The 27,123-nt window shown below is 42.8% G+C and overlaps 1 protein-coding gene across 1 annotated transcript in view; it reads right to left on the bottom strand.

The window, feature by feature from the left end:
• The window catches only part of LOC120528900 (zinc finger protein 729-like), a 67,635-nt gene extending 49,320 nt beyond the window's left edge, over positions 1-18,315 (bottom strand). The window contains 2 exon segments of the mRNA XM_039752976.1: positions 15,818-16,330; positions 18,077-18,315. Of these exon segments, the coding sequence (XP_039608910.1) occupies positions 15,818-16,226 (409 nt within the window). The 5' untranslated portion in view covers positions 16,227-16,330; positions 18,077-18,315.
• Between the last annotated feature and the right edge of the window lie 8,808 nt (positions 18,316-27,123).

The following is a 27,123-nucleotide window of genomic DNA, read 5'->3' as shown; positions in this document are numbered from 1 at the left end:
CCTCATTTTTTGTCATGTTGCTATCGTTTCAGTTAAGACCTTTAGCAGGGTCCTTCAGTGGATGTGCTAACTTCAATGATGGACTGAGACCAAGTGTGTATTTTGTAATTTAGGGTCAGAGTGGTGGCTCTGAGGCTAAGGATCTGCGCTGGTATCCAGAAGGTTGCCAGTTCGAATCCCTGTTACTGCCAAAAGAGATCCTACTCTGCTGGGCCCTTGAGCAAGGCCCTCATCCTGCAATTACTCCAGGGGTGCTGTACAATGGCTGACCCTGTGCTCTGACCCCAAGGGGTATGTGAAAACTAACAAATTCCTAATACAAGAAATTGTATAAGGCGAAATAAAGAACACAAAAAATGTGGAGCCATTTATTAAAGAGTTAAAACATCACATTTAAAGCTCCTTGGCTTTTTCAAAAAACAATCTCCTTTGTTGTTTTACTGGGCAATAAAACCATAGCAGACCAAATTATACTATATCTTTTAACACTCTTGATTTGAATAATATATATTTTTTAATTTTTATTGAATTTATTAACAGTATATAACATTCCATACAATCAAGTCAAAGTGAACAAAACTAAAATCCATTCAACCCAAGAGAAAGAAAGGAAAGCCAACAGCCGGAGTAAAACTTTTAAGAGTAGTAAAGAGAGAAAGGAGTCTTTTCTCCCCAATATAAATGCTTATTCTAAAATGTTATCAAATAGGTTTTAAAAAAGCTTTCAAATCGATCCTCTAAGTGAGAATTTCATTTTGTCCAATTTCAAATAGTATATAACATCAGTTACCTGCTGACTTAAAAAAGGTGAGTTCGGATTCTTCCAGTTGAGCAAAACAAGTCTATGTGCTAATAGCAAAGTGAAGGCGATTACAGTTTGTTTGGGCTTAAAGTGGAGAAGAACATCTGGGTGCCCACCAAACACGGCTGTTAGTGGATTAGGAGGGATTGTGGCTCCAATAGGCATTGAAAGATTTTCGTCCAGAATGATGTTAATTTGGTGCCCACCCAAAAGTGAGGCTGGGGCTCGATTGCAACATTCACAGGTTTGGTCTTAGCATAGCATAAATCATAGCAAAAGTTAGACCTCTTATATCATTGAAAGATGCTGAGAAATTAGTTCACGCGTTTGTTTTCAGTCGACTAGATTACTGTAACGCACTCCTCTCAGGACTACCCAAAAAAGACATAAATCGTTTGCAACGAGTGCAGAATGCAGCTGCTAGAATCCTAACTAGGAAAAGAAAATCCGAGCACATCACACCAGTCTACGCGTCACTACACTGGTTACCGGTGTAATTTAGAATTGACTTTAAAATACTGTTTATGGTTTAGAAAGCCTTAAATAATCTCGCTCCATCTTATATATCGGAATGTCTGACACCTTATATTCCAAATCGTAACCTCAGATCTTCAAATGAGAATTCCGAGAGCATAACTTAAAAGAAGTGGTGAGGCGGGTGTCTTCTGCTGTTATTCACCTCAAATCTGGAATAACCTGCCAATAGGAATTCACCAGGCTGATACGGTGGAGCACTTTAACAAACTGCTAAAAACACATTACTTTAACATGGCTTTCTCATAACTTCACCTTCATCTAATCCTGATACTCTGTATGTTCAATTCATTATCATAACTATTCATGGTGGCTCTAAAATCCATACTGACCCCTACTCTCTCTTCTGTTTCTTTTCCCGGTTTTCTGTGTTGGCGATCTGCACCATCACCACCTACTCAAAGCACTGTGATGTTCCTACATTGATGGATTCAACGCCAGAAGTCTACGTGACCATCATCATCAAGTCCTTGCAAGAGACCCCTGAATCCAAAGAGGACTGTTTCATTTATGTTAGGTAGAATTCCCAGAGGGGGCTGGGTGGTCTCGTGGCCTCAGAACCCCTACAGATTTTATTTTTTCTCTCCAGCCGTCTGGAGTTTTTTTTTTGTTTGTTTTTCTGTCCTCCCTGGCCATCGGACCTTACTCTTATTCTATGTTAATTAGTGTTGATTCTTACTATTTCTAATTTCTTCATCATGTAAAGCACTATGAGCTACACTATTTGTATGAAAATGTGCTATAGAAATAATTGATGTCATTGTTGTTGTTGTCTTGCCCTGAAAAAAAAACTTGGACAAATATAAATGTGACAGACGTGCTCGATAAAAGATTTTAAGTTGAATGATTGAATGTTTTGCACATATGGAGCTCGAGTGTATTCTGTGCGTGGCTGTTTCTGAAATGTTGAGCGACAGATCTTTTTCCCACTGTGCTCTGGGATCTTTAAAAGGGTCTTATATATTATTGAAAAGCTGTCCGAGTCCACAAGGCGGATCAATATCTCTTCTACAAAAGAAACAAGTGGGAGGTGAGGAAAACTGGGCAGATTTCGTTTAGCAAAATTTCTAACTTGTGTTGATGGGAGATTAAATTTGGAGTGTAATTGTTCATAGGATGCAAAGCCATTATTTATACACAAATCTCTAAAGGATTTAATCCCATACGTTTTCCAAACATTAAAAACTGTGTAGGTTTGAGAGGTTGGATAAAAGGGGGTTATCATGGAGAGGGGGTGGCACGGTGGCGCAGTGCGCAGTTAGGAGACCCGGGTTCGCTTCCCGGGTCCTCCCTGTGTGGAGTTTGCATGTTCTCCCCGTGTCAGCGTGGGTTTCCTCCCACAGTCCAAAGACATGCCGGTTGGGTGGATTGGTGATTCTAAATTGGTCCCAGTGTGTTTGTGTGTGTCCTGTGGTGGGTTGGCACCCTGCCCGGGATTGTTTCCTGCCTTGTGCCCTGTGTTGGCTGGGATTGGCTCCAGCAGACCTCCGTGACCCTGTGTTTGGATTCAGCGGGTTGGAAAATGGATGGATGGATGGATCATGTAGAGGTGCCACAGATAACAGCTTCTCTAACTTAAAGTGCCTCCTATACTGGTACCATATTGTGAGTGAGTGAAGCACAGTTGGGTTGTTAGTATATTGGCGATGACTTGTATTAAGAAGTGCTGCAGGATTTTATTTCTATTGCAGACCAAGCCTGTGTATGTTCGTCTATTTGTATCCAAGTCCGGGTTTTTATAGCTTGTATGTTTTACGCCCAATGATAAAATTGAAAATTAGGTAGCGCCATGCCACCTTCCAATTTAGGGCGTTGTAAGGTCGCCCTATGAATGAGTGGATTTTTCGAATTCCAAATAAATGTGGTAACGATTGAATCTAATTTTATAAAAAGAATTTGTTAATATATACGGGGATGTTATTAAATAGAAGCAGAAGTTTAGGAAGGATATTCATCTTAACAATGTTAATTCTTCCTGCTAAAGTAAGCATCTATGCACATCTTGTTTATTTCTATCCATGCAAACAGCAAAATGTTGTGGAAAAAAAAGCTTTATATTTACTGGTGATGTTGACCCCTAGGTATTTAAACTGACCTGCCATGATAAAAGGGAAGCTGTCCAATCTAATATCGCTTGCTAGAGATTTTCACTGGAAAGAGCACACTTTTGTTCAAATTCATTTTAAGTCCAGATATCTTTTGATATCCTGCTAGTGCTTTTAGGGCTGTAGGCATGGAATTGTGCGATCGTGTATGATCTATACAGAGCCGTATCATCTGCATATTGGGATATTTTCTGTTCAAGTCCTTCTCTCTCTGATGCATTTTGAAATTTAAACAGCTAGTGGCTCGATGGAGATTGCAAATAGCAGTGGTGACGAGGGGGCATCCTTATCTAGTGTGAATAATATCCTGCCCTGAAAATGGTGGGTGCAGAATTGACTCAGACACAGGAGGCAGAGGGTGAAGTGTGTGAAGAACCAAATCAGAATTGTCTGATGTTAAGAGTGGTGATCAGCAGGGGGCAGTGTGGGGGGGTGCTGCAATTTTTTATAGTTATAAATGATTTAGATAGGAATAGAAGTAACAAGCTGGTTAACTTTGCAGAGGATACCAAGATAGGTGGAGCAGAGGAGGATGATGTGAGGAACCAAATCAGAATTGGCTGATGTTAAGAGTGACGTCCAGCAGGGGGCAGTGCTGAGGCTGCTGCTATTTGTTATATACAGAAATGATTTGGATAGGAATAGAAGTAGTAAACGGCGGCACGGTGGCGCAGTGGGTAGCGCTGCTGCCTCGCAGTTAGGAGACCCAGGTTCGTTTCCCGGGTCCTCCCTGTGTGGAGTTTGCATGTTCTCCCCGTGTCTGCGTGGGTTTCCTCCCACAGTCCAAAGACATGCAGGTTAGGTGGACTGGCGATTCTAAATTGGCCCTATAGTGTGTGCTTGGTGTGTGTGTCCTGCGGTGGGTTGACATCCTGCCTGGGATTCTGGTCCTGTGTTGGCTGGGATTGGCTCCAGCAGACCCCCCGTGACCCTGTGTTCGGATTCGGCGGGTTGGAAAATGGATGGTTGGATATAAGTAGCAAGCTGGTGAAGACGCCACAGGAGAATCGGGACATCAAACTAAAAGAAGTGGCAGTTCAGGGTGTGGTGGGTGCAAAATTGGCTCAGGCACAGGAAGTTGAGGGAGATGATGGTGTGAGGAACCAAATCAGAATTGGCTGATGTTAAGAGTGACGTCCAGCAGGGGGCAGTGCTGGGGATTGAGGCGCTGCAATTTTTTATATTTATAAATGATTTAGATAGGAATAGAAGTAACAAGCTGGTTAACTTTGCAGATGATACCAAGATAGGTGGAGCAGAGGAGGATGATGTGAGGACCCAAATCAGAATTGACTGATGTTAAGAGTGGTGTCCAGCAGGGGGCAGTGCTGGGGCTGGATATACAAGTGATTTGGATAGGAATTTAAATAACTAGCTGGTTAAGTTTGCAGATGATGTCAAGATAGGTGGATTGGCAGATAATTTGGAATCCATTATATCATCACAGAGGGACATGGACAGCAGGAAGGCTTGGGTAGATGAAATTTAATGTTAGTAAAAGTAAAGTATTACACATAGGAAGTAAAAATGTGAGGTCTGAATACACAATGGGTGGTCAGAAAATCGAGAGTCCACCTTATGAGAAGGATTTAGGAGTCATAGTGGACTCTGTGCTATCGACTGGCAGACAGTGTTCAGAAGCCATTAAGAAGGCTAACAAGTTATATAGCGCCTTGATGTGTGGAGTACAAGTCACAGGAGGTTCTGCTCAGGCTTTATAACACACTGGTGAGGCCTCATCTGGAGTCCTGGGTGCAGTTTGGGTCTATAAAGAGGACATAGCAGCACTAGAGAAGGTCCAGAGAAGAGCAACTAGGCTGATTCCAGGTCTACAGGGAATGAGTGATGAGGAAAGAATAAAAGAGCTGAGCCTTTAGAGTTTAAGGAAAAGAAGATTAAGAGGAGACCTGAGTGAAGTGTTTAAAATGATGAAGGGAATTAGTACAGTGGATCGAGACGGTGACTTTAAAATGAGTTCATCAAAAACATGGAGACAGGGCTGGAAACTTATGGGTAAATTTCACACAAACATAAGGAAGTTTTTCTTCATACAGAGGACCACAGACACTTGGAATAAGTGACCACATAGTATGGTGGACAGTAAGACTTCAGGGATCTTCAAAAACTCAACTCAATGTTATTTTTCGAACAATTAAGTGGCTAGGACTGGCGAGCTTTGTTGGGCTGAATGGCCTGTCCTTGTTCAGATTCTTCTAATGTTTTGATGTTCTAATAATGAACAACGATAAGACAGAAAAGAACCCAACTCAACCTATCCCGTCTTGAACCATGGGGTAAATATCCTGGTAAAAATGCAGTCAACCTCGGGGAAGTACTGGAGGGTAACAACCACGAAAAGGCCATAACAGACAGACAGACAGACAGACAGACAGACAGAACAAGAGCAACAGCTAACAGAACAGCAAAGCCGACGCCTTACAGCAAGCCTGGATTTACACAATTCAGCAGCATTAATTCAAAATTTAACCAATACAAAGTTTGAGAATTGTGACAAGAACAGGAAAAAAGACAATTCTCTGACTGAAGGATGAAATAAACAAAACACATCTGCTAAAATACATAAAGAAAATGCAGAATGAGGGGTGTGGTGGCCAACAGGTGAAGGGGACGTGTCCAACAATGAGATCAGCACCGCGTTCAGGTCAATGCCAACCAGAAGCTCACAATCAGACAATTTAAGAAGGTGTCTGGTGAGGTCAGGGTGATACGAGGTGCGAGTATATGCAGAGGTGATCTCCCAGTTCCGCCTGCAAGAAACAAACTCGACCCAAGTCGTCACCACCCAATTCCAAGTCCTTCATTTGTCAGCTACGCTATGGTAGACAAAAACAGTGAGCCAAGTAAGACGCTGCAACCCCGTAATGCTTGTTAATGTACATGAGACATTCACGGCAAACAGATGCGACTTCTGAAAAAAAAGGCCACGTCCACAGAGTAACAATGGAGGAGATCAAAGAGGCAGGAGCACCACCGACCCGAGTTCAAGGCCCTGACGTTCCACTAAATAATGTCGTCATTGTTAGTTTGAGCACACAGGCTGACAGTGTAACAATAAGAAAATGCGGTGATCGATACCTTTACAAATATGAAATCCTAAAGCAACACCAGGAAGTCGAGTCAAGTCAAGTCGGGGAGCATGCACTGGTACAGTGTGTTGCCGCACCCACTACACGACGAAACAACTCAGGATCCTGGTTGGCAAACCCCAGACAGACCCACCCTCCAGAAATGACCCTCTATTCTAGAGCTGCTGTGTCCTTTCTGTAGACCCAAACTGCACCCAGGACTCCACATGAGGCCTCACCAGTGTGTTATAAAGCTTGAGCAGAACCTCCTGTGACTTGTACTCCACCCATCAAGGCGCTATATAACCCGACATTCTGTTAGCCCTCTTAATGGCTTCTGAACACTGTCTGGCTGATGATAGTGTCGAGTCCACTACGACTCCTAAGTACTTCTCATAAGGTGGACTCTCAATTTTCAGACCCCCCATCGTATTCAAACCTCACATTTTTCTTTCCTATGTGTCATACTTTATATTTACTGACATTAAATTTCATCTGCCCAAGCTGTCCTTCTGTGATGATATAATGGATTCCAAATGATCTGCTAATCCACCTATCTTGGTATCATCTGCAAACTTAACCAGCTTGTTACTTATATTCCTATCTAAATTATCTATCTACAGTACAGGCCAAAAGTTTGGACACACCTCCTCATTCAATGTGTTTTCATGACCATTTACATTGGTAGATTCTCACTGAAGGCATCAAACACATGTGGAGTTATGTACTTAACAAAAACAGGTGAAATAACTGAAAACATGTTTTATATTCTAGTTTCTTCAAAATAGCCACCCTTTGCTCTGATTACTGCTTTGCACACTCTTTGCATTCTCTCGATGAGCTTCAACAGGTAGTCACCTGAAATGGTTTTCCAACAGTCTTGAAGGAGTTCCCAGAAGTGTTTAGCACTTGGTGGCCCCTTTGCCTTCACTCTGCGGTCCAGCTCAGCCCAAACCATCTCGGTTGGGTTCAGGTCCGGTGACTGTGGAGGCCAGGTCATCTGCCGCAGCACTCCATCACTCTCCTTCTTGGTCAAATAGTCCTTATACAGCCTGGAGGTGTGTTTGGGGTGATTGTCTAGCTGAAAAATAAATGATCGGCCAACTAACCTGACTTCTGCACAACACAACTGCTGCTCCCAACCCCATTGATAAAGCAAGAAATTCCACTAAATAACCCTGATGAGGCACACGTGTGAAGTGAAAACCATTTCAGGTGACTACCTGTTGAAGCTCATCGAGAGAATGGCAAGAGTGTGCAAAGCAGTAATCAGAGCAAAGGGTGGCTACGGAAATTGAACTCAGGTGTGATACACCACAGTTAGGTTATTTTTGAACAAGGGGCAATTACTTTTCACACAGGGCCATGTAGGTTTGGATTTTTTCTCCTAAATAATAAAACCATCATTTAAAAACTGCACTTTGTGTTTACTTGTGTTATATTTGACTAATGGTTAAATGTGTTTGATGATCAGAAACATTTTGTGTGACAAACATGCAAAAGAATAAGAAATCAGGAAGGGGGCAAATAGTTTTTCACACCACTGTAAGACTTATGACTGCAAAGTAAATCGTAGCGCGTATGAGAACATGAGGGCAACCATTAAGAAGGATATCAGAGAGGCTAAAAGACAGCCTGGACAGCAGAGTGAAGGCAAAGGGGCCACCAAGTGCTAAACACCTCTGGGAACTCCTTCAAGACTGTTGGAAAACCATTTCAGGTGACTACCTGTTGAAGCTCATCGAGAGAATGCCAAGAGTGTGCAAAGCAGTAATCAGAGCAAAGGGTGGCTATTTTGAAGAAACTCGAATATAAAACATGTTTTCAGTTACTTCACCTTTTGTTAAGTCCATAACTCCACATGTGTTCATTCATAGTTTTGATGCCTTCAGTGAGAATCTACCAATGTAAATGGTCATGAAAACACATTGAATGAGGAGGTGTGGCCAAACTTTTGGCCTGTACTGTGTATGTATAAAAAACTTAATGTGTGTATGTATGTATGTTCCAGCATCACTTCCGAACGGCTGAAGCAATTTTCATGACACTTGGTACACATGAGTCTCAATGGTCGACTTAAAATACTGTCGGGCGAAATCAACCCTAACCCATCAGCCCCTTCTGGATATTTGGGTGATCTTGCAATCATGTATGCATGTTTTCATCCAGTTGACACTTGGAATGACCACCAGAGGGCACACTAGAAGTGACTGCCAACATTCTTTATGTTTGAGCGCCACCACACCCCTGTTGCTTTTGAAATTGAATAGAGTTGGCCGGTTCTGAGCATCAGCCGGATGATATCATACATACAAGATCACAAGACAAACGCATTAGTGAGTCTTCATTATTTGTTCATTTATTTTTAAAGTTGTTTTTTTTTTATTAAAAAAAAAATAAAATAAATTTAAACTTTATTTTCCTCCCAGGCAATGCTGGGTATTTCAGCTACTATATGTTAAAAATAGCTACAGCCCCAGCACTGCCCCCTGCTGGTCACCAATCTTAACATCAGTCAATTCTGATTTGGTTCCTCACACTCTCATCACCCTCTGCTTCCTGTGTCTGGACCAATTCTGCACCCACCACACCCTGAACTCCCACTTCTTTTAGTTTGATGCCCACCCTCTCATGTGGCACCTCATCAAATGCTTTCTGAACGTCCTGATCAATAATTTCATCTGCTCCTCTTTGATCGTATGCTTTTGTTGCCTCCTCATAGAATTCCAGCATGTTAGTAAAACACGACCTCCCTCTTCTGAACCCATGCTGACTATTTAGAATAACTCCTGTCCTTGCCATGTGTTGCTCAATCTTATCCTTAATAATTCCTTCCATTAATTTTCCTGTGACGCTTGTTAGGCTTACTGACCTATAGTTGCTTGGATCTGCCCTGTCACCCTTTTTACATAAGGGGATGATATTTGCCATTTTCCAGTCCTTTGGAATCGCTCCAGTGCTCAGTGACTTCCTAAAAATTTGTGTCAAGGGTTTCTATCTGTACTCATGAATCTCCTTAAGAACTCGAGGGTCAATATGATCTGGTCCTGGTGATTTGTTTGATTTCAGCCTATTTAATCTGAGCAGCTCTTCTCTCTCTACAATTTCCAAATCCCTCAGTACCTCCTTAGTAGTCATGTTTACCTCTGGCAGGTTATCCACTGCCTCACTTGTAAACACCTCAGAAAAATGTAAGATTAGTGCGTCCGCTAATTCATTGTCTGTATCTTTTAATTCCCCTTTACTATTCCTGACGAACTTGACCTCCTCCTTAACTGTTCTTTTACTACTAAAATACTGAAAGAGTCTCTTAGGGTCGTCTCTCACCTTATCTGCTATATTCCTCTCCAACTGTCTTTTAGCCTCCCTGATATCCTTCTTAATGGTTGCCCTCATTTTCTCATACTCGCTATGATTCACTTTGCAGTCATTAGTCTTACAGTGTTGTGAAAAACTATTTGCCCCCTTCCTGATTTCTTATTCTTTTGCATGTTTGTCACACAAAATGTTTCTGATCATCAAACACATTTAACCATTAGTCAAATATAACACAAGTAAACACAAAATGCAGTTTTTAAATGATGGTTTTTATTATTTAGGGAGAAAAAAAATCCAAACCTACATGGCCCTGTGTGAAAAAGTAATTGCCCCCTTGTTCAAAAATCACCTAACTGTGGTGTATCACACCTGAGTTCAATTTCCGTAGCCACCCCAGGCCTGATTACTGCCACACCTGTTTCAATCAAGAAATCCCTTCAATAGGAGCTGCCTGACACAGAGAAGTAGACCAAAAGCACCTCAAAAGCTAGACATCATGCCAAGATCCAAAGAAATTCAGGAACAAATGAGAACAGAAGTCATTGAGATCTATCAGTCTGGTAAAGGTTATAAAGCCATTTCTAAAGCTTTGGGACTCCAGCGAACCACAGTGAGAGCCATTATCCACAAATGGCAAAAACATGGAACAGTGGTGAACCTTCCCAGGAGTGGCCGGCCGACCAAAATTACCCCAAGAGCGCAGAGACGACTCATCCGAGAGGTCACAAAAGACCCCAGGACAACGTCTAAAGAACTGCAGGCCTCACTTGCCTCAATTAAGGTCAGTGTTCACGACTCCACCATAAGAAAGAGACTGGCCTGCAAAAACGGCCTGCATGGCAGATTTCCAAGGCGCAAACCACTGTTAAGCAAAAAGAACATTAGGGCTCGTCTCAATTTTGCTAAGAAACATCTCAATGATTGCCAAGACTTTTGGGAAAATACCTTGTGGACTGATGAGACAAAAGTTGAACTTTTTGGAAGGCAAATGTCCCGTTATATCTGGCGTAAAAGGAACACAGCATTTCAGCAAAAGAACATCATACCAACAGTAAAATATGGTGGTGGTAGTGTGATGGTCTGGGGTTGTTTTGCTGCTTCAGGACCTGGAAGGCTTGCTGTGATAGATGGAATCATGAATTCTACTGTCTACCAAAAAATCCTGAAGGAGAATGTCCGGCCATCTGTTCGTCAACTCAAGCTGAAGCGATCTTGGGTGCTGCAACAGGACAATGACCCAAAACACACCAGCAAATCCACCTCTGAATGGCTGAAGAAAAACAAAATGAAGACTTTGGAGTGGCCTAGTCAAAGTCCTGACCTGAATCCAATTGAGATGCTATGGCATGACCTTATTAAAAAGGCGCTTCATGCTAGAAAACCCTCAAATAAAGCTGAATTACAACAATTCTCCAAAGATGAGTGGGCCAAAATTCCTCCAGAGCGCTGTAAAAGACTCATTGCAAGTTATCGCAAACGCTTGATTGCAGTTATTGCTGCTAAGGGTGGCCCAACCAGTTATTAGGTTCAGGGGCAATTACTTTTTCACACAGGGCCATGTAGGTTTGGATTTTTTTTCTCCCTAAATAATAAAAACCATCATTTAAAAACTGCACTTTGTGTTTACTTGTGTTATATTTGACTAATGGTTAAATGTGTTTGATGATCAGAAACATTTTGTGTGACAAACATGCAAAAGAATAAGAAATCAGGAAGGGGGCAAATAGTTTTTCACACCACTGTATATGTCTTAGCTTTAGCTAGTTTAGCTTCTTTTTAAAACCTTCATTAGTCCACTGTGGATTTTTTGTTTTATTATTTCCTATTAATTCCAATTGTAGATATGTATCTGTCCTGCATTACATGTAAAACATTTTTAAACCTGTTCCACTGCTCCTCGACTGTCTCCACATTTAAAAGCTTATCCCAGTCTATCCTACTTAGACTTTGTCGCATCTGCTCAAAATTAATGGCTGTCCACCAACGTTTACCATCCAACCTGAGAGAACTGGAGAGGATCTGCAAGGAGGAATGGCAGAGGATCCCCAAATCCAGGTGTGAAAAACTTGTTCCATCTTTCCCAAGAAGACTCCTGGCTGTATGAGCTCAAAAGGGGGCTTCTACTAAATACTGAGCAAAGGGTCTGAATACTTAGGACCAGGTGATAGTTCAGTTTTTCTTTTTTAATAAATCTGCAACAATTTCAAAAATTCTTTTTTTTTGTCTGTCAATATGAAGTGCTGTTTGTACATTAATGATGGAAAAAATTAATTGAAATGATTTTAGCAAATGGCTGCAATATAACAAAGAGTGAAAAATTGAAGGGGGTCTGAATACTTTCCGTACCCACTGTATATGTATATAGATCTCTCTCTATATATCTATATATATCTATATATCTATATATCTATCTATCTATATATCTATATATATATAAACTGCTCAAAAAAATTAAAGGAACACTTTGAAAACACATCAGATCTCAATAGGAAAAAGAAATCCTCCTGGATATCTACACTGATATAGACTGGGTAATGTGTTAGGAACGAAAGGATGCCACATCGTTTGATGGAAATGAAAATGATCAACCTACAGAGCCCTGAATTCAAAGACGCCCCAAAAATCAGAGTGAAAAAATTATGTGTCAGGCTAGTCCATTTTGCCAAAATTGAATTGCAGCAACTCCAAATTGTACGCAGCACTTTGTGTGGCCCCTGTGTTCTTGTATACATGACTGACAACATCGGTGCATGCTTCTAATGAGATGACAGATGGTGTTGTGGGGGATCTCCTCCCAGATCTGAACCAGGGCATCACTGAGCTCCTGGACAGTCTGAGGTGCAACCTGGTGGCATTGGATGGACCAAAACATAATGTCCCAGAGGTGTTCTATTGGATTTAGGTCAGGAAAGTGTGGTGGCCAGTCAATGGTATCAATTCCTTCATCCTCCAGGAACTGCCTGCATACTCTCACCACATGAGGCCAGGAATTGTCGTGCACCAGGAGCCACTGTACCAGCATAGGGTCTGACAATGGGTCCAAGGATTTCATCCTGATACCTAATGGCAGCCAAGGTGCCTTTGTCAAGCCTGTAGCGGTCTGTGTGACCCTCCATGGATATGCCTTCCCAGACAATCATTAACCCACCACCAAACTGCTCATGCTGAATGATGTTACAGGCAGCATAATGTTCTCCATGGCTTCTCCAGACCCTTTCACTTCTATCACGTGCTCAGGGTGAACCTGCTCTCATCTGTAAAAAGCACAGGGCACCAGTGGTGCATCTGCCAATTCTGGTATTCTATGGCGAATGCCAATCGAGCTGCATGCTGCTGGGCAGTGAGCTCAGGGCCCATTAGAGGACATGGGGCCCTTGGGTCACCCTCATGAAATCTTTCTGGTTGTTTGGTCAGAGACATTCACACCAGTGGCCTGCTGGAGGTCATTTTGTAGGGCTTTGGCAGTGCTCATCCTGTTCCTCCTTGCCCAAAGGAGCAGATACTGGTCTTGCTGATGGGTTATGGACCTTCTATATCTCCTCCATGCCCTTCAGACTGTGCAGGGAGACACAGCAAACCTTCTGGCAATGACACGTATTGATGTGCCATCCTGGAGAAGTTGGACTACCTGTGCAACCTCTGTAGGGTCCAGGTATCGCCTCATGCTACCAGTAGTGACACTGACTGTAGCCAAATGCAAAACTAGTGAAGAAACAGTCAGAAAAGATGAGGAGGGAAAAATGTCAGTGGCCTCCACCTGTTAAACCATTCCTGTTTTGGGGGTCATCTCATTGTTGCCCCTCTAGTGCATCTGTTGTTAATTTCATTAACACCACAGCAGCTGAAACTGATTAACAACCCCCTCTGCTACTTAACTGACCAGATTAATATCCCAGAAGTTTCATTGACTTGATGCTATACTCTGATTAAAAAGTGTTCCTTTAATTCTTTTGAGCAGTATATATATATCTATATATCTATATAACAGCTGTGCTATTTGGAGGGCAAGTGAGTTATAAAGTGTTATACTGTCAGTGTACAGCATATCTCGTCACTGTAAGTAGTTTGCACTGTTCAAACAGACATGTTACCTACTGTAGGTATCGGCTTCACAAACTTTGTTATAAAAAACTGAGATTTGGAACTAATGTTATTTGTGCATTTTTATTTTGTAAAAGATGTTATTTATTTTTACTCATTTTCTATTTTATTATTTGGAAATAGCAGAATTTGCACATTATTTTATATTTTTGTCTGTCCTATTACAACATTTCTAAAAAATAAATCATTTATTATGTTCAAACAGTTACTCAGTACTTGAGTAGTCTTTTCACCAAGTACTTTCTTACTCTTAATTAAGTAATTTTTTGGATGACTACTTTTTACTTCTACTTGAGTCATATTATTTTGAAGTAACGCTACTCTTACTTAAGTACAATTTTTGGCTACTCTACTCTCTCGGAGTACGGGTATGGGAATAGTTTTACTCCATTTGTTCATGTATTTTATGTCTTGTTTTTTGTTTAAAAATGTATATATAATCCCCGGGGACATGTGAGATGTATGTATGATGTTGTATATGTAGGAATAAAGTGAGGATGAGGAGGTGTTCCTTCCCCTCTATCTGAATGGTAGGAGCCCATTGCCTTTAAGCGACTGCGTAGGAAATGCTTAAAAGGCCCAGTGCCATTAGTAAGGGGGGGGTGTTGAAGATAGGGGGCGCTAAAAGGTTAATTCTTTTCCCCCCCATGCTGTAGGTTGGCTTAAAGGTATTTTTTTCCCCGACCTTTTTAAGCCAGCAAGTCTCCTAGATTTTGGGGAGAGCTTCAGCACTTGGGGAGAGTGAGAGGTTTTGGCTGCTACACAGCCATTAGACCAGTTATTCCACCTTTTTCTTTCTACCATTTATTTCTTTTTTGGCAGCTTTGGACTTTGTGCATTTTTTGAGCCCTTGCCTATAATTACTATACACTGTAGATGCCACAGGGGCTAGACAATCATCCCAGCCTGAAGAGGGGATATTTCCTTACTCGGACGGGAGGCGCCTAACAGACAGATGGGCATCCCGGCTGGGGAGGAGAAAGGGAACAGACCCAGAAGGAAGGAACCAGAAGAGATGGACGAACAGCTCACTGAAAAAGAAAGATTTTCCCAGCATGCTGGATGGCAGCAGCCTCAGGGATCTGTGCCCAGTGGGAAGCCAGCAGGGCATGCTGGGAAATGTAGTCTGGTAGTGCAGCCCTGCCGGGGTCACTGGGTGCCGCAAGGAGACAAGCTCCCTGTTATAATGGACTTCCGTGCCACCCGGAAGTGCTCCCATCTGGCAATCACCCTGGCACCAGAAGTACTCCCGGGTCTGTAATAAAAGGTACCACACTCCCTTATCGAGGCGAGTCGGCGCTGAGAGGTAATGGAGCAACACTTGAGTGGAGGAGGGCAGTGTGGTAGGGAGAAGGAAAGTATTGTGGAGAGGAAGACCTGTGTTTGTATGTCTGCTTTTGTTACTTGTGGGGGTAGTTATAAAAACTCTTCCATTATTTGAACCCAGGAGACTCTGTGTGTTCATGCTTGGGGGTTTGGGGCTCGCCAATGCCCCAGTATCCTTCATCACGTGAACGTTTTCAGTAATTTCTTGAACTTGTTCTGTTTGTTGGATGTGACTATTTTGTTTTTACAGTTCAGAAGTGACAACTTTGCATTTCTGTCCACACTTTTCTCTTAACGATGGCACAATACAGAAAATATCAAGTATCCAACAAGGTGTGCGCCTTTCATTTCATTAAGCAAATTGGCCTGCACGCCAATACTTCAAAAAACACACAGAGCTTTACGTAGGGAAAGGCAGCAAACTAAGCAGCTGGCTGTTGACCAGATGAAATCAAGTGTGTACCCCACCCTGAAATGAAAAGCGGCAACAAAGCCACGGAGAGAACTTTTAAACGTTACCATCATCATTTAATCACATCACTTACTTCTTCCCACCCTCCTAGATGACTGCTGCTCTACTGCTTCTCTCCTGCTTCCTTCAGTGCTTCTCTCCTCAAACTCACAAAACTCCGATTTCAGCTTCAGAAAATTGTGCCGGGTAGCCGGTTGTCCCTTGTCAGGGGCCCAGTGCGGTAAATCGGAATGAAATTCTTCTTGTTTGAAAAGGTTCTTCGTTTCATGATTTTGCAGCTCAGCACTTACAGGCACACCTTCCGAATCCTCCACTTTAATTTTGACAGTCTTCTCCTTGGATGACTCCTCTTTGAAAACGGAAATCGGGCCTTCAAAATCCTCCAGCTTCAAGCACAAATTGTCTGGTGCGCCCCACTCACAGTCCTCTTGCTTAATGCGTGCAAGTCGTTCTCCTATGTCACTATTTTCAGCGGAGGCCATTGCTCGGTGTTCAGCTCTTCTCTCTCCCCAACCAAGTGTCTGCTCTACTCTTCTAGGATTCCCTTCTCACACGGGGGACCCTGGGAAGGAGGCTCTGTTTTTATCTGTCAACATAAAAGCAATAAAAAATTACTTGATTCACAAAGTCATTGAGCATGACTTGAGCACATTTCAGGGTAAACTTCCAGTTTTTTTGCAAACAGAAAAACTACCAACATTATTATTTTTTTTTTTTTTTTTAAATGAGAGATTTCAAATGCTGTGAATCTTCCATGCTGGTTTCATTTTGAAGTTTACTGGCAGCACTGGCTTAATCAAGGCGGGTCCAATTGCCACAGAAAAAGATCCAAATTAGGATTTCACCCAAACAGACCTGTGATGTACTAATATGCTACACATCAAACACAGAGAAACTAACAGAAAAGGATTTTGAAACTAAACACTAAGGGTTGTTTGACAGTCATTAAAAATATTAACCAATGGCTGGTGATCCAACCCTTTGTTGGGGGTGTGGGCTGGTTCTTCTATCTGGGGGACCACCTAAAGCACTCTTCGTGACGCTCCCCTATTCTTCTGTTGTGTAGATCAACACCCAGGTTATCCATCTCCCTTTCCCATTCCAAGGGATGAGAGATACGAAGGTAATGGCGACTTTAGGACCATTAAGGTCCACCATGCAGTTCCAGATATCTGATCCGAGCACCTGGTGTTGAGACTACCAGGTTTGATTTCCTGTTGCATGCATTGGTCTCACAGACCTGTGCTTAACTCTCCTAACACTGCTTAGAACTTCAGTGAAAGCCCCAAGCTGACAACCCCTACCTGAACCTCCAAGACCTGAAAAAAATCCAAGAAGCTAGAAACAAATTAATATCATGAGATTAGCTTATCTAATAAAGCACAAAAAAAAATTAAATACAGAAATAAATCCGTGTCTACGTACCGGATCGGATCGAATTAAACATGAATGCGGGAAAAAAAAAATCACCAGAAAATGAGAGGATTCTGGCTTGTAGTGTGGCGATCTTTGGCTGCCGCGACTGACCCGAGTCAGAACTGCCTACTCTGCTCTAAGAGGTTCAGGTTAAAGTGCTATGCAACTGGCGCAATTAGCGGGTAGATTCTGGCGCAGTGCCTCGCAGTTAGGAGACCCGGATTCACTTCCCGGGTCCTCCCTGCGTGGAGTTTGCATTTTCTCCCCGTGCCTGCGTGGGTTTCCTCCCACAGTCCAAAGACATGCAGGTTAGGTGCATTGGCGATTCTAAATTGTCCCTAGTGTGTGCCTTGTGGTGGGCTTGCGCCTTGCCCGGGGTTTGTTTCCTGCCTTGCGCCCTGTGTTGGCTGGGATTGGCTCCAGCAGACCCCGTGACCTTGCATTTAGGATATAGCGGCTTGGATAATGGATGGATGGATTCTGGCGCAGTGACGGCAGACTTCGACGAGTGATCGGCAGCCACTTCTGCACGGAATGGCTCGGACCTTAGTAAACTGGTTCGTCCCGAGAAGTACAGCCAAATCTGGACCGACTGTAGATCTGTCTCAGAGAAAGCTGCCAAGGTGAGTCCCAAATGTGTTTTGCTAGCTGGATACATCGGGACGGAATGTCAATCACAGGATGGGTCGAACGAGCAAAGAGCCGCTCATTCCTAAAACTGATGGACCTGACTACCCCCTCCCTCTCCCTCTCATTCCCAGTCCTTTCTTTGGTCCTCCGTTTGATCTCCCTCTCTCCGCATCCACCGCCACTTTTGATTTTCCGTCTCCCCTTGACATTCCTGTCCTACTCCGCCTTCCTGTCTGCTTCTCTCCCAGCCGGTCTTCCCTCGCCATCTCGATGCTCTCGTTCTTACCGCTATACTCCTTCTCTTCTCCCCCGTTTCACTCCTCGTAGTTCTTCTTTCCTTCCCTTCTTTTGTTCTCTTGAAGGCTCGCACACATCTCATACAGCAGACCGCCTGCGGAATTAAACAAAGAGAAAAACAAAACGAGTCATCAACGAGCGACTCGAGGGGAAAGTTAGGAAAAGTGATAGCAACCGCATCAACAGTGCCATCTACTGGACGGAGGGAGGATTATGCAGTAAAGTATTGATTTTAGTCTACAGCAGGGGTTCTTTAACTCGGTCCTGGAGGACCACTGAGGGTGCAGGTTTTTGTTCCAACCAGCCTCTGTTTTTAATTGGACTCCTCTGCTAATTGAGTGAATTGTTGTTTCCCAGATTCCCTGTTTTGGGGAAAAATATACAAATTAGAAAACTAAGTTTGGTAAAAAACAAAAAGTAGTAAAATGTACTAAGAAGTTATATGTATTTGTTTCTTTTAAACAGTTTTTTCATCTTGATTGTCATTCTAGGTGTTCTTATTGTTTAATTAATCCGTTATTTACTACTTTGTGGGGCTGATGCAAAATTAGTTGCAGCCTTTCACGATCGAGTGTTGTTTGCTTGGGTTTCTGCTCTGTTTCCTGTTTTTAATTGTCATTATTAAGATTCAATGAAGGGAGCAAACTGCACAGAGAAAGGGTGAGATATAATAAAAAGAGCAACAACAGAAATATTTATAAGAAATGTTTCTTATAAATGTAAAAAGCATGCTGCTGTGCTTTTCGGAATGTAGAATAAAATATAAATAAAACCAGCTAATTAAAAGAGATCAGTGCTATCAGGTGTTGTCACTGATTAGGAATCTGGTTGGAACAAAAACCTGCAGCCACAGGGGGTCCCCCAGGACCGAGTTTAAGAACCCCTGGTCTACAGGGTGGTCCAGATCTAATTATGCAATTATGGAAAGGCGAACACATCGCACCCGTTGTTAGACTGACAACCGTCTCCCCGCCATTTTGGAATGCAGAGCAGGTGCTGCCATCTATCGGTGACAAAAATAATTTTTTGTGAATTATCTGTAATAAACTTGTTATAGCGTAATGAAAATTTCATAATTAGATTTGGACCACCCTATATTGTTAAAGCGTATTTCTATCGGATTAAAGAATACAACTCAATAATGAGGACCCGCGAACGCCTGGCATTCTGCCCTCCTTGCTTGTTCCAGCCTTACACCCTATGCTGCCAGTTTCTCGTGATCTTGTACTGAATTAAGCAGGACTGAAAATGATGATGGTGATGATAATGATGAGTTAAATAATTCACTTCTATCTGCGCTACGTGCCTCAAGAAAATCAATTATTACTTAATTGGATGAGGTGGGTTTAATGAGGGTGAAGGGTTAGGTTGAAGATGAAGGTCATCATAATATTTCTGTGTAGAGTGCTGGCTCTGAGGCTAAGGATCTGCACTTATTACTGCCAGAACTGATCCTGCTCTGTTGGGGTCTTCAGCAAGACCCTTAACCTGAATATAGCTTCGCGGGTGACCCCCAAAAGGTCATGCAAAAAGGCAATTTCCCCCCGGGGATTAATTAAGAGTTTTAAAATGAAAACTCTCTCAGTGCTGCAAGATGGATGCTTTCTTTCTGGTCAGGAACTCATGGGTTTTAGTTGTGGGAAACATGCGGTCAACCGAATGACTTCTTCAGACTCTGGATGTGTACATTTAGGTGTGCACAATCCAGTGAAGCCCTGCTGGCGTGTGCCCTGCAGACTGGCAACAGGAGGATAATAGATGATTGATTGGTTTGAACGTGGGGTCTCTGTCTGTCAGTCTGTCTGTCTTTGCACAATGTAGGAACTAACACTGAATAAGACACTGGTGCATTATAGCGCTCACACACTCCTTGACAAATAGGGCAAATTCGAATCACCAATCCACCAGACATGCACATCTTTGGCAGTAGAGCCAACTACTGAGCCAGCATGCTGCCCCTCTAAACTATTCAAATTACTCTGAACAGAATATAGAAATAATAAAAAGGTTGGAGTTAATCATTTTCATAACTCACTTAGTCCTGAACAAGGTCATGAGGGTCTGATGGAGCCTAGCATGGGGCACAAGGCAGGAACAAACCCTGGCCAGGGCGCCAGTCCATGGCCACACAAATACACACACACTAATCGCACACTAGGGCCAATTTAGAAAATGCCAGTCCACCTTAAAAGGAAACCCCGTCACACTATGACAGATGGAAAACGTTGATCAGTGGAGACCAAGGCTGAGGGCTTGTGTTTGTGCCAAGGGAAAGCACTTTGAACAACTTCTTTAATAAATCATAAAACACTTATTAAAATTACTGTTCCACATCTTGTTGATAACTTTGAATGAAAAGGTAATCTCATTTTATTTATGTCAAAACACGAAGACTTAAGTTCAATAAGCTAGTGCAGCGATGTTGTTTGTTTGATGTGAGTAATTAATACAACTGTTGTTGGAAAACATATTACATACACTTTGTATCAAACATTAAGTCAATCAGCCGACTATTGTTGAAGATGTGATGAAAAACATTTTGGTGTGTTTTTTTTTTTCCCACTCACAATGTAGTTGCAGGTTTTCATTCTATTCCCTTTTCTTAATTAGTGACCTGTTTTTGCTCCTAATTAACACACTAGGGACAATTTAGGAAATGCCAGTCCACCTTAAAAGTAAACCCCTTCACATTATGACAGATGGAAAACGTTGCTGTTCTCATTCACTGAGAACAGGGGTCGCCAATTCCAGTCCCGGAGGACCACCGTAGTTGCAGGTTTTCATTCTACCCCTTTTTCTTAATTAGTGACCTGTTTTTGCTCCTAATTAACACACTAGGGCCAATTTAGGAAATGCCAGTCCACCTTAAAAGAAAACCCCGTCACACTAAGACAGATAAAAAACGTTGTTGTTCTCATTCACTTAGAACAGGGGTCACTAACTCCAGTCCCAGAGGACCACCGTAGTTGCAGGTTTTCATTCTACCCCTTTTTCTTAATTAGTGACCTGTTTTTGCTCCTAATTAACACACTAGGGCCAATTTAGGAAATGCCAGTCCACCTTAAAAGGAAACCTAATCACACTATGACAGATGGAAAACGTTGCTGTTTTCATTCACTTAGAACAGGGGTCGCCAATTCCAGTCCCGGAGGACCACCGTAGTTGCAGGTTTTCATTCTACCCCTTTTTCTTAATTAGTGACCTGTTTTTGCTCCTATCTAACTCCTTTTACATTCCTTTTAATTGATTTGCTCTTGAAGACTCAGACCCCTTCATCGTGTCTTTTTCCTTAATAATGCCAAACAATAAATGAGATACAAAATGAGCCAAAAACAACTGGTGACCATCATACAATATCTGAAAATAGAGAAAGGTGAAGGTCTCAGGAATGTCAATCTGCTCAGGTCCACAAAACATCTGAACGGCGCTCTTATGAAAAGAGAAAATGAACAATTTCGGAAATGTCTGCTATCGCACAATGAGAGCAGCAATAAGCCACAAAATTAAAGAACGGGTTTAATGAATAAACAGGACTCAACGCCTAATTAAGCAACTGGTTGGAGTTTGAGGCCCTGACTTAGTTGGTCTCCTCTTGGCTCCCTCACTTCATATTTCATTTCTGTTTGGGTGCCACTTAAGGATAAAAATGAAGCAATTCAGAGGAACGATGAAAAGAAATTCAGGGGAACAAATCTTAAAAGAGAAGTCAATTTAAATGAATGGAAAAGAAGTTCATTAGCACCAAAAACAGAGCACTCATTCAAAAAAGGGTTAGAATGAGAACCTGCAGTATGGTGGTTCTCCAGGATTGGAGCTGGAGACCCCTGGCTTAGAAGACAGAACAGAAAGCAGGTCATGGCCATGTTTAGTGCCACTTTTTGGTGTGAGCACAACAAATTATGATGCCCTTTTTTCCGGTCCCCATAGAGCCATCTGAACAATCCCACTCATGACCATTTTACGTACACACTAGAGGCTGTATGTGGCATCGCCCATTGCCCTGTGCTCATTAGGTGCCACTTCCCAAGTTCTGACACAGTTTAACTCCACTGGCAAGTCTAAACTGAGCGTCATTACTGATTTAGTGAACTTTACAAGACCAAGGTGAACAGACATGAAAGGTCAGCAATGTGGCCGAGCGTCACAAGTGACCTAATTGCCATTCTGTCATCAGTTCCACAGCAAAAGTACCAAATGAAGAGGCGTCAGAAACAAGAAAACTACTGCATTGTGACATTAAAGCAATCGGGTGATGCTGAAAACCTTAAACTTAAAAGTATATTTGTTTCTATGGAATGACAATTCAAAACAAATGTAAAGCTAATGACCTCTGGGGGCTCCGACAGGAAGCTTCCTAAGGATTGTGCCTCAGAACGCCATATGCTTCTAACTTACAGAGGGATACTTCAGGCAAGTTTTAACAAATAGATGAATATGGAAATACAGAGCATCCGGAAAGTATTCACAGCTCATCACTTTTTCCACATTTTGTTATGTCACAGCCTTATTCCAAAATGGATTAAATTCAATTTTTTCCTCAGAATTCTACACACAACACCCCATAATGACAACATGAAAAAAGTTTACTGGTGGTTTTTGCAAATTTATTAAAAATAAAAAAAACTGAGAAATCCCATGTCCATAAGTATTCACAGCCTTTGCTCAATACTTTGTCGATGCACCTTTGGCAGCAATTCCAGCCTCAAGTCTTTTTGAATATGATGCCACAAGCTTGGCACACCTATCCTTGGCCAGTTTGGCCCATTCCTCTTTGCAGCACCTCTCAAGCTCCATCAGGTTGGATGGGAAGCGTCGGTGCACAGCCATTTTAAGATCTCTCCAGAGATGTTCAATCGGATTCAAGTCTGGGCCACTCAAGGACATTCACAGAGTTGTCCTGAAGCCACTCTGATATCTTGGCTGTGTGCTTAGGGTCGTTGTCCTGCTGAAAGATGAACCGTCGCCCCAGTCTGAGGTCAAGAGCGCTCTGGAGCAGGTTTTCATCCAGGATGTTTCTGTACATTGCTGCAGTCATCTTTCTCTTTATCCTGACTAGTCTCCCAGTTCCTGCCCCCCACAACATGATGCTGCCACCACCATGCTTCACTGTAGGGATGGTATTGGCCTGATGATGAGCAGTGCCTGGTTTCCTCCAAATGTGACGCCTGGCATTCACATTAAAGAGTTCAATCTTTGTCTCATCAGACCAGAGAATTTTGTTTCTCATGGTCTGAGAGAACTTCAGGTGCCTTTTGGCAAACTCCAGGCGGGCTGCCATGTGCCTTTTACTAAGGAGTGGCTTCTGTCTGGCCACTCTACCATACAGGCCTGATTGGTGGATTGCTGCAGAGATGGTTGTCCTTCTGGAAGGTTCTCTCTCCACAGAGGAACTCTGGAGCTCTGACACAGTGACCATTGGGTTCCTGGCCACCTCCCTGACTAAGGCCTTTCTCCCCCGATCGCTCCGTTTAGATGGCCGGCCAGCTCTAGGAAGAGTCCTGGTGGTTTCGAACTTCTTCCACTTACGGATGATGGAGGCCACTGTGCTCATTGGGACCTTCAAAGCAGCAGAAATGTTTCTGTAACCTTCTCTAGATTTGTACCTCGAGACAATCCTGTCTCGGAGGTCTACAGACATTTCCTTTGACTTCATGCTTGGTTTGTGCTCTGACATGAACTGTCAACTGTGGGACCTTCTATAGACAGGTGTGTGCCTTTCCAAATCATGTCACATCAACTGAATTTACCACAGGTGGACTCCAATGAAGCTGCAGAAACATCTCAAGGATGATCAGGGGAAACAGGATGAACCTGAGCTCAATTTGGAGCTTCATGGCAAAGGCTGTGAATACTTATGTACAGGTGCTTTCTCAATTTTTTTATTTTTAATAAATTTGCAAAAATCGCAAGTAAACATTTTTCATGTTGTCATTATGGGGTGTTGTGTGTAGAATTCAGAGGAAAAAAATGAATTTAATCCATTTTGGAATAAGGCTGTAACATAACAAAATGTGGAAAAAGTGATGCGCTGTGAATGCTTTCGGGATGCACTGTACATAAAAGAACTGAAAATAATTAAAAAGAACACAAAATATCAGCAAAAATAACGTGTCACAGAATGCATTTTTTATGTGTTAGGGTTATGATGTGTTGAGATGGGTTGCCTGATGAAGTTTAAGATCTTTTGAAGAATTCACTTTTGTAAAGTGAGGTCAGCCCACATATCTCCAGATATCAATCAGACTTGTGGTCAGGTAGACCAACTGAGATTTCAGCTACAACTGCCAGGATCATTTATTGAGATGCTAAGAAAAACCCTTAAGCCACTTCAGCTGAGATACGGGCTTCTCTACAAACGTGAGGTGTTGCTGTTTCAAATGCACAATAAGGAGGTACTTGAAGAAAAGTGGGCTGCAGAGTTGAGTTGCAAGAAAAAAGCCTTCACTGTGCCAACGCCAACAAACAGCCCGCTTACAATATGCCAACCAGCATCTCGACAAGCCTCAAAACTTCTGGAACAAAGTCCTTTTGATTGATGAGACCAAAACTGAACTTTACGGTCACAGGCATAAACACAAGGCCCATGATGAAAAGTTCACCATCCCTACTGTGGGTCCCTGATGTTCTGGGGATGTGTGAGCTACAGCAGCACAAGTAGCTTAGTGCAAATGGACGGCAAGATGAATGCAGCATGTTTCCGGAAAATACTGGGGGACAACTTGCATTCATCAGTCTGTAAGCTGCACATGGGACGCACTTGGATCTTCCAAAATGACAATGATCAAAAAAACACGAGGCCAAGTCGACCCTTCAGTGGCAAACAAAAGAAAAAAAGTGAAGGTGTTGGAGCGGCCATCACAGTCTCCTGACCTCAGTATCACTGAGCAACTTTGGGGCGATCTCAGTTCATGCAAAACAAGTCCAGAATTTACAGGACCTGCGGAAAATGGGCAGCTCTACCACCTGAGAAAAATGAGGGCCTCCTACACAACTATAACAAAAGACTGCATGCCATCATTGATGCTAAAGGGGGCATCACACAGTCTTAAAAACTAAGGGTATGCAAACTTTTGAACAGGGGCCATCTGATTATTTTCCTCATCACTATGTTTTGTTTAATGGTTGTGCTGCTCTGTGCTGCCTTACAGTTTCATTTGGATTCCATTTAAAGTAAATGAAATGTGTTTTGCCTGATCAGTCATCTTTTCTTTAAAGTACGGCACACATCTTACAAATTCTGCCAGGGTATGTAAGCTTATGGGCACAACCGTATAATATACATATACAGTATATAAACTGCTCAAATAAATTAAAGGGACACTTTCAAAACACATCAGATCTCAATGGGAAAAACAAAAATCTCTACTGCTATGGACTGATATGGTAATGTGTTAGGAATGAAAGGATGGCACATCATGTGATGGAAATGAATATGATGAACCTACCCTAATTCAAAGACACCCCGAAAATCAAAGGGAACAAATTAAGATGTGGTAGGCTCGTCCGTTTTAAAGACATTTGACTGCAGCATCTCCAAATCGTACTCAGTAGTTTGTATGACTCCCATGTTCTTGTATGCCTGCCTGACAATGTCCTAAGGAGACGACGGATGGTATCCTTAGGGATCTCCTCCCAGATTTGGACCAGGACATCACTGAGCTCCTGGACAGGCTGAGGTGTTGGATGGACCCAAACATAATGTCCCACCCAGAAATGTTCTATTGGATTGAGGTCAGGCGAGTGAGCATGGGGGCCAGTCAATGGGATCAATTCCTCTCGTCACGTGAGGCCGGGCTTTTTGGTGCACCAGGAGGAACCCAGGAGCCACTGCACCAGCGTAGGGTCTGACAAGGGGGTCCAAGGATTTCACCCCGATACCCAATGGCAGTCAAAGTGCCGTTGTGTAACCTGTAGAGGTCTGTTTGTTCCACCATGGATATGGCTCCACAGAAATACCAACAGTGACCCAACACCAAAGCGGTCAAGCTGAACGATGTTCCAGGCAGCATAACGTTCTCCACGGCTTGTCCAGACCCTTTCACGTATGTCACATGTGCTCAGGGTGAACCTGCTCTCATTTGTGAAAAGCACAGGGTGCCTGCCAGTGGTGGACCTGCCAATTCTGGTATTCTATGGCAAATGCCAATCGAGCTCCACAGTGCCCACTAGAGGATGTCCGGCCTTCAGGAAACCCTCATGAAGTCTGTTTCTGATTGTTTGGTCAGAATGTTCTGCCTGCCTGCTGGAGTACATTTTGTAGGCTCTAGCAGTGCTCATCCTGTTCCTCTTTGCCCAAAGGAGCAGATGGCGGTGGGTCCTACTGATGCGTTAAGGACCTTCTACAAGGGGCCCTGTCCAGCTCTCCTCGAGTAACTGCCTGTCTGTCTCCTAGAATCTCCTCCATCATGCCGTTGAGACTGTGCTGGGAGACACAATAGACCTTCTGGCAATGGGAGGCACATATTGGAGAAGTTGGACTACCTGTGCCACCAAACTCTGTAGGGTCCAGGTATGGCCTCATGCTACCAGTAGTGACACTGACCGTAGCCAAATACAAAACGAGTGACAAAACAGATGAGGCGGGAAAAATGTCAGTGGCCTCCCTCCAGCTTTGAAACCATTCATTCCTGTTTTGGGGGTCGTCTCTTTGTTGCCCCTCTTGTTCATTTCATTAAACTGATGGACAAGCCCCTCTGCTACTAAACTGACCAGATCAACAGCCCACAAGTTTCATTGACTTGATCCTATACTCTCATTCAAAAGCAATCCTCTCATTTTTTTGAGCAGTATAATTTAATAAATGTGTAACATTCATGTCTTCTTTTTCTTTTCCATTTTAATTTCCTGCTCATCCTCTTTTTCGTTGTTGTGCTTTTGACTAGCAGCAGGGGGTAATAGTTTTAATGACAGATGGGTTATACAGTCAAACTGTCCCCACCACCTTCACCGAGACAGTCAAGAGGGGCACCTTTTTATCTTGGGAGATGTGGCCAGGATGGAGGAGTTTTTTTGATTCCTTTACTTAATAAAAAATGT

Source organism: Polypterus senegalus, chromosome 4 (genome assembly GCF_016835505.1).
Source record: "Polypterus senegalus isolate Bchr_013 chromosome 4, ASM1683550v1, whole genome shotgun sequence".
NCBI lineage: Eukaryota > Metazoa > Chordata > Cladistia > Polypteriformes > Polypteridae > Polypterus > Polypterus senegalus.
This window is presented reverse-complemented; position numbering and strand designations above follow the sequence as displayed.